We start from the raw sequence: 9,166 nt of genomic DNA, 5'->3' as shown, positions 1-9,166 counted from the left end.
CCAAGCCTCCTTCTCAGCTGGCTCCACGTTCCTCTGCAGAGCCTTTTCTCAGATGTGGGGGTGGAGGGAAACCACAGACCTCCGTCACACAAACTTCATAAGCTTTATTGGAGGAGGGACGGGCAGAGGAGGAGGAGGTTCCCGTGCCAAACCGATCACATTCTGAAGCTCTGAAGCCTGGGGGGTGATGGAGCAGGAAAGCGAAGGGGGCCTGGGAAGGGATGCTGGACGGGGCCATCCGTGTCCCTGGGTGAAGAACAGGGCACCAGCCTCAGAAGCGACCGTGCCGGTGGTCTGGGGAACGACGTCTGTTCCTTTCTCGGGGACGGTGGCCTGTATGGGACCTCGGGGGTGACCTGGGAAGTGGGAAGAGGAGTGGACAGAGATGGGAGGAAGAGTCAGGAGTGATGTGGAGATTTTCCCAGGCTTGTCTCAGGGATGCGATCATTGTTAATGTCATTTTAGGACTGGTACTCTGGCTGGTCTTGGGTTTGGGATTCAAACTGTTTTGGGAACTGAGGCCAAAACACTTGTCCAGGCAGGGCTCAAAACTGTATTTTGGGCACAAGAGCCTTAGGGTGGTATGGCCACAAGTCAGAACCAGGTTCATCTTAGGAAAACACGCAGGCTGGGCCTGAGATACCTATGCCGGGGTCCTCGTCCGTAGAGCTGCCGTCGCAAGTTCCGGGATATGGGCCGTAAGTGCATAAAGTTGCAGAAGCCACCTCGGGTACATTCCCTAAAGACAGACAGACAGACAGGCCATCATCACTGACACCCCCCCACCAAAGCACCTGGAACTCCCCACGCCTAACCCACTTTGAAGCCTCCCTTACCCCATCTCATACTGCCGGCAGCATGACTCTCGGAAGTCCGTGACGGGAGACAGCTCGGCGTGCACGGCCTGCCCGTTGAACCAGCGGTTATTGAGTTCATTCACGGCCCGCTCTGCATCCTCCTCCCGCCGGAACTGAGGGGAAAGTGGGTGACCGTGGGCTGTGGAATTCAAGGTCTTCGGGGGGCCGATCAGCTCTGAGGCTGGCCCTAGCGATAATCCTCAGGCTGGGAGGTTTCGGCGGTGGCCACCAGGCGCTAGGCAGGGGGCAACAGGCACCTTAACATAGACGTTGCCCACGAGGTGGTCCCCAAGGTTGTCGCACACGTTCATCTCTTCAATCTCGCCATACTTTTCCTGCAGCTCCGTGAACACCTCCTGAGGGGGATGCGGAAAGGCTCAGCTAAGGCCCGGCGCACGGAAAAACCCAGCCACCCTAGCAACCCTCACCTCAAAGAAGTTATCGTAGTGTTCCTGCACCTCCACGTCGCTCACGTGACCTGGAGGAGGCATGCAGGGTGAAAAGGAGGGCGTAAACCGCCGGGGGCTGTCTGCCCAGCCCCCGAACTATCGGGTTTCTTACTCACAGTGGGATCCGTCTGCGGTTTGGGCTGTGTTCTGTGGATTCCGGTACAAGTTGAGCAGGACTATGGTCTGAACAAAATTCAAGAGAGGCCTGCGCTCAGAAGGCGGAGCGGCAGGCACCGTAGGGGTGAGGCTGGGGGCTGAGGCGTGAACGGGCGCGGTGGATCGGACACTGGCTCCTGAGAAGCAACCTGGGCAGCCCGGGGGCGTGGCCTGTGGCCGAGGGAGGCGTGGCCCAGTCCCTGGGAAGTGGGGTCTACCCAGAGGGCCAGGTCGGGAAGCAAAGAGGGGTAGGATTGGCCTTCGGAATCCGGAAGAGGCGGGACCCCGGGTTGACGGGCAGCTCGGGGAGGCGTGAATCTGGGTCTCACCTGGCTGAAAGTCGGTTTGTTGTGAAGTCGGGAGCACCGGTCCCCGTGCCGGCAGGCCCCAATCTTAAAGTAAAAAGAGCAGTTAACCCTGGAAGAGGTGCAAAGACAGAGGTAAACCGAGGGCCGCGCAGCCCGGGCATCCCACGAACACCGCCCTGTCCGCCCAGCCCCTAAGCACCCAAGTGCCCCGGCTCCCCGGCAGGCCACTCCCTTCACCAGTCTCACTTGTCCTTCTCAGTCCCGAATATCGAAGCTAAATATTCAGCCATTTTTACCCGAACACTCCAACGCGCCTGCTCCCTGCATCACTTCCGTTGCTCGGGAGCGTTGGGAAGTGTAGTTCGTCACTGTCTGCAGCCCGACTGCGCACGCGTGTTGGAGGCCGGTTCGCCCAGTCCCGACCATCCTGTGCAAGTGTCTCGACGGCGCTTGCGCACAACGAAGCCTGAGTTGGGGCGGGGGGGGGGAAACGAGGCGACGAACCCCACAGAAACCTGAGGCGTATCCCCCCGCAGAGGAGTTCCAGGCAGCAGCGAGCGAGTCCGTCGGTGAGTCGGAGCTGTCTGGTGTAGCCTAACTAGACAAGGAACTTCCTGGCTCCAGCCGCCTGCTCCTTCCTGGTGCCAACCCGCCTTGATCTGATTTGTCGCAGCAGGGGCGTGGTTGCTCGTGAACTTCTTGCCGCCGTCGACCCCGAGGACCACCACGCTCCAGCGCAGCTATGAATCTGGAGCGCGTGTCCAATGAGGAGAAGCTGAACCTGTGCCGGAAGTACTACCTCGGTAAGGCCGATCCCCCTGGGGTGTCAGGCCGGTGGAGGGCCGCTGGGCTGGAGCGCCCGAGGCGAGAGCACGCCTGGGGCTGCGTCCGTGAGCCTGGGGATAACGTAGACCCTGATCCGCGAGGAGAGAGGCCTCGGTCTGACTTGCAGTGATCGGCGAAGGAAGAATGAACGCCTAGGTCCCGAAAAGGAGATAGCCGAGGAATCGGATTCCTGGATCCGTAGATGAGAGCCAGGACCCCTCAGGCCCCGGAGATCTCCAGTTGAACTAGGGAGAGGACCGTCCAAATGAGCCTTCCAAGGTGGGGATTAGGAAAGGTCCCCATTGCCATTTGACTAAGTTTGGGTATTTTTTTTTTTCCCAAGGTGGATTTGCGTTCCTGCCTTTTCTTTGGTTGGTCAACATTTTCTGGTTCTTCAGAGAGGCCTTCCTCGCCCCAGCCTACACAGAGCAAAGCCAAATCAAAGGCTGTGAGTTCTAGGGAGCCAGCCAAAAAAAAAAAAAAAAAAGGCCAGCGGGTGGTTGGGAGGGACTGATGGAGGCTCCAGGACTCTGGGAGATCTGTGACGAAGATAAAGGGGGTGGCCTGGGGGAGGCCAACTCTCCCGTTCTCGTTCTTCATTATAGATGTGTGGCGCTCAGCAGTGGGCTTCCTCTTCTGGGTGATTGTTCTCACCACCTGGATCACCATCTTCCAGATCTACCGGCCCCGCTGGGGTGCTCTTGGGGACTACCTGTCCTTCACGATCCCTCTGGGCACTCCCTAGCTGCACAAGCTGGTGATCTGTTCTTTCTCCCAAGATGTGCTTCTCCACTCTAAGCTTTTTCTCAGATCCCGAAGACTGTTTCCCATTTCCCATCTGCCCCAATAAAGGACCCTAACTTTAAATATTGAGTTCTTGGGATCTTTTGGAGGTAGAAGCATAAAACGATCACCAGCAATCAAATGCACTTACGGAATATCTTGTGTGTTAGGCTTAGCGCCTCACGCCTTGTATGAAGTTTTATTTCATTGACTTGTATTTCTTTGAAGTAAGAACCTTCCTGCGTAGGGACCCTGTCTTCCAGATGGAAAAGAGAGGGATGATGCTCCCAGCGACTTTAAAAATATGCTTTTCTTAACTGGAGGTGTGTGGTTTCCTGGCCGTGCACTTCACTAACCTTAGAAAGGTGCTAGGTTGGAGATACTCGCTTTCTTGTTCTAGGTCTTAGTAGTCTCTGCCGCGGAAGACTTCATTTGAGCCGAGACATTCTCACTGTGAAGGAGGTGTTTTCTGCAAGAGAAATATCCAAGAGCGTTCTTAGGAACGCCCTTGACTTTCCTGTTTTTATCCTTGGTTTGTTTATTTCTGTGGTGTGTGTGTGTGTGTGAGCGCTCGGGCATGCGCGCATATTTTAATGCAGGTGCCCGTGGAGACTAGAAGAGGGCGTTTGTCCCCCTGGAACTGCAGTTCCAGATGGGTGTGAGTCACCGTGTGGGTCTCCTTAACCACTGAGCCATCTCTCCTTCGTCTTGATCGTCCTGTTTAAAGAGTCATGATTCTGGTAGCTCCCTTCAGTAACCCCAGCACTTGGGAAGCAGAGGCAGGTAAATTTCTGTGAGTCCCAGGCCAGCCAGGGCGTGTTTCAAAACAATAAAATACAGTCTCAGCAGAGGGTCTGGGGCGATGACTCACTGGGTGGGGGCACTTGCTGCCAATCCTGATCCGGGTTGATCCCCGAGTCCTGTTAGTGGTAGTCTAACCTCTACAGCTGTGCCCCCTCAATAAATAACACCCAGCAGCAGGTTGTGGTAGTGGTGCTGTTGATCACATACTTGGGAAGCTGAGGCAGGAGGACTTCAGAGAGGTCAGAGCCAGCTCGGGTCACATACATAGTTTCAGGCTAGGCCGAGCCAGAGTGAGGCAATAAATACACAAATAATGATATAATAAAATCTCAGTGTCCCGACTGGGCATGTGCCTATTATCCCAACATTCAGGGAGGCAGAGGCTGATGGATCTCTGAGTTCGAGGACAGTCTGGTCTACAAACCTAGTCCAGAACATCCAAGTTTACACAAAGAAACCCTGACTCCCCCCCCCCCCCCCAACAGAACAAAAATCTCAGTCCTCACCTTGATGTTCCCTGTGAGTATTTTAAGACATTTTTTTTTTTTGTTCCTATTACATTTCATTTAGAATTTCTGGCTTGCGTGTTGACTGCCTTCTGTTCTCTATGAAATAAGCCACATCGGGGCAAAGATTGTTGTCTTGTTCATTGCAGTGCCCTCAATGTCTGAATGAATACCCAGCCCTCTTAAAACTTAAATAAGGGAGCTTTTACTCAAAAAGACAGCAGCAGGCAGTCGACACCATGCGAGCCCTCTGTGAGAAAGGAGCTAGTCCTTCTCCAGGTCGGCCTTCTTCCTAGGAAACCTCAGTGACGCTGGAAATGGGTATGTTGGTGATATTAAAACATAACACTACAAATCCCAGGAAGCCTTGCAGCGCTGGAGCCCTTGTTTCCCGTAGTGCCCTGCGCAGCGCAGGCGGGCTACCATCTTGAGCCTCGGAAGTTTGTATTACCGCCCCGCCCCCTTCAGGTGCCTGGCTTGTCGTTGGTTTGTTTCCGGAACCAGGAAGGTGGAACTTAAGGCTGGAGCCAAGAGTAGAGGCTGTCAATTGGCCAGCCAGGGAAACTGACGTTTTCATTATCTAGTGGGGAAGAGCGACTGCCAAAGGGGCCCGCCCACAGAAGGGAAAGAGGGGAAGTGGCGGCCAAGGCTGTCGCGACTGGACAGTGCTCAGGCCGGAGGACCAGTGGTGCCCAGACTTACCTTTGACCTTTTCCTTCCCGCCTTGGCTTGTGAACTCCGCCTCCTCTAAGTTTTTCTGATCCAGGAAATCAGACCTGGACCCAAATCATGTTCCCGGTAAAGGTAAAAGTGGAGAAATCAGGTGAGGACTGGGGATCCAGGACTCCGAAGGACAGGGCTTCATCTTGAAAGAGCGGGCTATGCTACATCTCTCTGCAGCCCATCTGACAGTCACACGGAGCGTGGCCACCTTCAATCCATCCGGGCTGTGTTCCAAGTGGCCTTGAGATTGAAGGGTGGTGGTTCTGGCCACGATGTGGTGAAACGTCGGGGTCCGGAACCCCTCACTCTAAGAAGGGTCCTTTTCTCTTTCTACCTGTTTCCCCATTTCTGACAGTGGTCGTGAGTCAGCAGTTGTGTGACCCTGAAGTACAGGGAATCAATCCTCAGTAATCGCTGTATTCCAATAACCTTATGGTGTAGGGTGATAGATGAGAAAACTGAGGCTCAGGTAAAGGGCAATTTGGAGGGAGTCCAGAGCCCTGAAAAGGGTGATCAGTAGTAGATGATGGTGCGAGGTGCTAAGTGGGGTAAATGTCACATAAAACAAGATAGGGGCTGAAGCTGCAGTGAATCCAGTGGTAGATTGTTTGCCTAGCATGCATTTGCCTCCGGGATTCCATCTCCAGACCCAGGAAGGGTAGGTAGGCCCTGTAGTCACAGATGATAAGACAGGACAGTAACCGGATCCTGGGATTTCGGGGCCTTTCTGGGAAGCATCACGATGGGGAAAATATACAAGGAAATGGCAATGTGGGGAGACAAAAGGAGCAGCAGACAAGGGAGCGTGGCTGGCCAGTGAGCAAAGAGGCGATGGGAGGAGGGCGGGTCCTCCCATCTGTGGGTCCAGGAAGGGGCTTTTGACTTTTCCTTTGAGGGAAATGGGTAGTCTGGAGAGGCTTTTGAACAAGGAGTGAGTTGGTAAAGGTGCATTAAAAACAACAAACAAACAAACCAAAAACCATTCAATAACAAAACTTTAGTGGCTAGTGGAAGGGGCTTTTGGTGCTGGCAATTTCTTTAATCCCTGTACACGCAAGACAAAGACAGGCCCCTGAATTTAAGACCAGTTTGGTCTGTTTAGCCGAGGCCAGCCTAGGGCTATATTAAAATAAAAAGTGAAAAGTGAAGGGAGCCTCACAGCTATGCGGGTAGAACAAGGGTAGGCTTGGAAAGACCAGGCTGAGTACAGACCCCATTTTGGGGGCCAGGATTGTGGACTCCTGGAGTGTTCTGTGCTGGGGAAGATCAAAACTATGCTGGTTGACCGTTTTTGTTTTTTTCTTTGTTTTGCTTGCTTATTGTTTGAGACAGGATCTCATATAGCTGACGTTGGCCCTGACCTCTTGATCCTCCTGCCTCAGGCTCCAGCGTACTGAGATAACAGAAATGTGCCACTCTTCCCAGCTAGCCTTGGCTTTCTTTTTGGAAGGCCCTCTTGTCCATTTTGTGGAACGTGATCAGAAAAGGAGACCGAGGCTAGGAGCTGAGTGGGAGGAAAGGGCCAGGTGGAGAAGGAACATGGCGACAGACACTCGGGAAGCCAAGTGAACTGAGACCGGGACGGGAAGGGAACATCCCTGGCGGGTCCAGGCGCCTGTGGGTGTGGGATGTGCACACGGAGCTGATTCCTACCTTCTCCCTCAGAGATGGAGATGGCCAAAGCCCGGAACCAGCTGGATGCTGTTCTTCAGTGTCTGCTGGAGAAGAGTCACATGGACAGGTGGGGAGGGTCCAGCCTGGGGAACCACGAGGGTGGGAATTGTGTTTGGATGGCCTCTGATTGTTGGGGGACCTGGCTGGGAGGCTAGAAGCTAACCTGGGGAGAAAAGTGTTCCTTGGGAAGACTAAGTATCGAGACACTCCGGGCCCTCGGTACCTTAAGCCAATTGCGCTTTTTTTGCTCCCAGGGAACGCCTGGATGAGGAAGCTGGGAAAACCCCCTCCGATACACACAACAAGTAAGCGGTGTTGATGAGATTTAGACCCGAGAGCCTGGGGCGGGGACCTCCGTTCCCCTAAGTCCTAACCGTGCTATCTGGGCAAAGATACCTGTGGCCTAAGGGCTAACACCGTAGGAGTGTTGGGATAAGAGGCTCGAGGTACCGTAACCTCCCGGGTGTCCGTTTCTGCTTGTTTTCAGTGCTAAGGACTGAACCTCAGGGCCCATGGTAGGCAGTGCTCTGTTACTGATGATTAGTAAAGGCTCAGCCTGCTGACACCTTGTCTCTCCCTGCAGGGACTGCGCCATTGCTGCCACTGGCAAAAGGTGAGGTGCCTGGGGCCCCAGCCCACTAACAGGCTCCCAGTCCTTAACTCCGGGCTGACACTCACCTTCCCCACACAGGCCATCTGCCCGCTTCCCCCACCAGCGGAGGAAGAAGAGGCGGGAGATGGACGATGGGCTGGCTGAGGGGGGGCCTCAGAGATCCAGTGAGTAGGCCGGGGACCGAGAGGGCGGGTGGGCGTGGCACACAGGGGCTCACTTATCTCCCACCTCCCCACCCAGACACATATGTGATCAAGCTGTTCGACCGGAGTGTGGACTTGGCCCAGTTCAGCGAGAACACACCACTGTATCCCATCTGCCGTGCCTGGATGCGCAACAGCCCCGCAGTGCGAGGGCGGGAGCGGTCACCCAGCTCGCCGCTGCCCCCTCTGCCTGAGGATGAAGAGGTGGGATGAGTGTCGGGTCAGAGAGCAGCAGGTGGATAGGCTCAGAAACTCCCCGTTAGCGGTGACCTCCAGGTCCCCTTGATGAATATAGGTAGGGTCAGGTAGGACACAGCTGTGTGCTCGTAAGTGAGGAGGATGGATAGAGGTCCCTAGGCTGGGTGGGTCTGGCTTCCTCGGGAACAGGGGTTCCAACAAAGGGCTGAACAGGCATCTTTAGTGCGAACAGATGTGGCTGGCTGCCAGATGGGGCCTTCCTGTGGGCTGGGTGGAGGGTAATGGGGGTTTGGAACTCAGCTGGCCTGAAAGGGTAGACAGCAGGGATCCCTGGGACAGACATATGACTTGAGTTCTCCGGGACTGTCAAGATAAGAATAGACATAGCACCCCTGGACAATTCCCTGAGGCAGGCATCTCGCCCCCTTCCCCCTTGGGCTGACAGATGTAGATGGAATTCCCTGGACTTGGCAAGGGTAGAACAGGGTTCTCAGGCTGATGAGAAGACACAGCCCCTAGAACAGGAAGACATCCTCTAGCTGTCTAGGTGTGTCCCTCTGCTGTGACTCCTCGAAGTACAGGTGTCCAGGTAGACCCCTCGCGTCTGTCACTGGGAGAGGTGGGGGATGGCATGTACTTTCAACCCTCTGCTCTAACTCCCGGGCCTCATCTGGGGCTTTGTCTCCCCAGGGTTCAGAGGTCGTCAACAGCAAGAGTCGCGATGTGTACAAGCTGCCTCCGCCCACAGCCCCTGGACCCCTCGGAGAGGGCTGCAGATCACGAATTCCGTCCCCACTGCAGCCTGAGACCCAGGGCACCCCCGAAGATGAGCCCTCTGAGCCCGAGCCTTCGCCCTCCACGCTCATCTATCGGAACATGCAACGCTGGAAACGCATTCGCCAGAGGTGGAAAGAGGCGTCTCATCGGAACCAGCTCCGCTACTCAGAGAGCATGAAGATCCTGCGGGAGATGTATGATCGGCAGTGATGGTCCCAGTCCCCTCCCCAATAAACCTGCCCCCACCACACTGGCCAGCCCGTCCTTCCCGGCCCACACAGAAGGCAACC

The 9,166-nt window shown here is 55.2% G+C and overlaps 3 protein-coding genes across 5 annotated transcripts; 2 read left to right on the top strand and 1 right to left on the bottom strand.

The window, feature by feature from the left end:
- Window positions 1–84: 84 nt before the first annotated feature.
- U2af1l4 (U2 small nuclear RNA auxiliary factor 1 like 4) lies at window positions 85–2,126 on the bottom strand. The gene is made up of 8 exons (XM_021641269.2): window positions 2,017–2,126; window positions 1,792–1,879; window positions 1,423–1,489; window positions 1,286–1,335; window positions 1,115–1,213; window positions 837–970; window positions 644–739; window positions 85–356 (listed from the first exon to the last, which is right to left on the bottom strand). The coding sequence occupies exons 1-8, from the start codon at window positions 2,058–2,060 to the stop codon at window positions 272–274; spliced, it is 663 nt and encodes a 220-aa protein (XP_021496944.1). The 5' UTR covers window positions 2,061–2,126; the 3' UTR covers window positions 85–271.
- Window positions 2,127–2,180: 54 nt separating this feature from the next.
- Window positions 2,181–3,462, top strand: Psenen (presenilin enhancer, gamma-secretase subunit). Of its 2 annotated transcripts, none has more exons than XM_021641298.2 (4): window positions 2,181–2,339; window positions 2,447–2,573; window positions 2,939–3,043; window positions 3,201–3,462. In XM_021641298.2, exons 2-4 carry the CDS (start codon window positions 2,513–2,515, stop codon window positions 3,338–3,340), a joined length of 306 nt encoding a protein of 101 aa, XP_021496973.1. In that variant the 5' UTR covers window positions 2,181–2,339; window positions 2,447–2,512; the 3' UTR covers window positions 3,341–3,462. The 2 variants fall into 2 exon arrangements, with proteins under 2 accessions (XP_021496973.1, XP_021496964.1); XM_021641289.2 differs by having other exon boundaries at window positions 2,187–2,339; window positions 2,444–2,573.
- Lin37 (lin-37 DREAM MuvB core complex component) lies at window positions 2,582–9,126 on the top strand. 2 transcript variants are annotated; one of them, XM_060366672.1, is made up of 7 exons: window positions 2,582–2,874; window positions 7,077–7,152; window positions 7,340–7,390; window positions 7,669–7,698; window positions 7,777–7,862; window positions 7,939–8,105; window positions 8,790–9,126. In XM_060366672.1, the coding sequence occupies exons 2-7, from the start codon at window positions 7,079–7,081 to the stop codon at window positions 9,084–9,086; spliced, it is 705 nt and encodes a 234-aa protein (XP_060222655.1). In that variant the 5' UTR covers window positions 2,582–2,874; window positions 7,077–7,078; the 3' UTR covers window positions 9,087–9,126. The 2 variants fall into 2 exon arrangements, with proteins under 2 accessions (XP_060222655.1, XP_021496934.1); XM_021641259.2 differs by lacking the exon at window positions 2,582–2,874 and adding an exon at window positions 5,296–5,511.
- Window positions 9,127–9,166: the final 40 nt, after the last annotated feature.

The sequence above is a fragment of the Meriones unguiculatus genome, chromosome 14, assembly GCF_030254825.1.
Source record: "Meriones unguiculatus strain TT.TT164.6M chromosome 14, Bangor_MerUng_6.1, whole genome shotgun sequence".
In the NCBI taxonomy this organism is placed as follows: domain Eukaryota; kingdom Metazoa; phylum Chordata; class Mammalia; order Rodentia; family Muridae; genus Meriones; species Meriones unguiculatus.
Note: the sequence above shows the minus strand (reverse complement) of the source record. Positions and strands in the feature narration are given on the sequence as shown.

Bases quoted from the DNA above. Each gene is read 5' to 3' on its own strand.
- Lin37 (XM_021641259.2), top strand. From the start codon at position 5,478: ATGTTCCCGGTAAAGGTAAAAGTGGAGAAATCAG. The intron at 7,153-7,339 runs GTGGGGAGGGTC...TTTTGCTCCCAG, and splicing joins GAGAAGAGTCACATGGACAG to GGAACGCCTGGATGAGGAAG. The intron at 7,699-7,776 runs GTGAGGTGCCTG...TTCCCCACACAG, and splicing joins ATTGCTGCCACTGGCAAAAG to GCCATCTGCCCGCTTCCCCC.
- U2af1l4 (XM_021641269.2), bottom strand. From the start codon at position 2,060: ATGGCTGAATATTTAGCTTCGATATTCGGGACTGAGAAGGACAA. The intron at 1,880-2,016 runs GTGAGACTGGTG...CACCTCTTCCAG, and splicing joins TTCGGGACTGAGAAGGACAA to GGTTAACTGCTCTTTTTACT. The intron at 1,490-1,791 runs GTGAGACCCAGA...AATTTTGTTCAG, and splicing joins ACAAACCGACTTTCAGCCAG to ACCATAGTCCTGCTCAACTT.
- Psenen (XM_021641298.2), top strand. From the start codon at position 2,513: ATGAATCTGGAGCGCGTGTCCAATGAGGAGAAGCTGAACCTGTGCCGG. The intron at 2,574-2,938 runs GTAAGGCCGATC...TTTTTTCCCAAG, and splicing joins GTGCCGGAAGTACTACCTCG to GTGGATTTGCGTTCCTGCCT. The intron at 3,044-3,200 runs GTGAGTTCTAGG...TCTTCATTATAG, and splicing joins GCAAAGCCAAATCAAAGGCT to ATGTGTGGCGCTCAGCAGTG.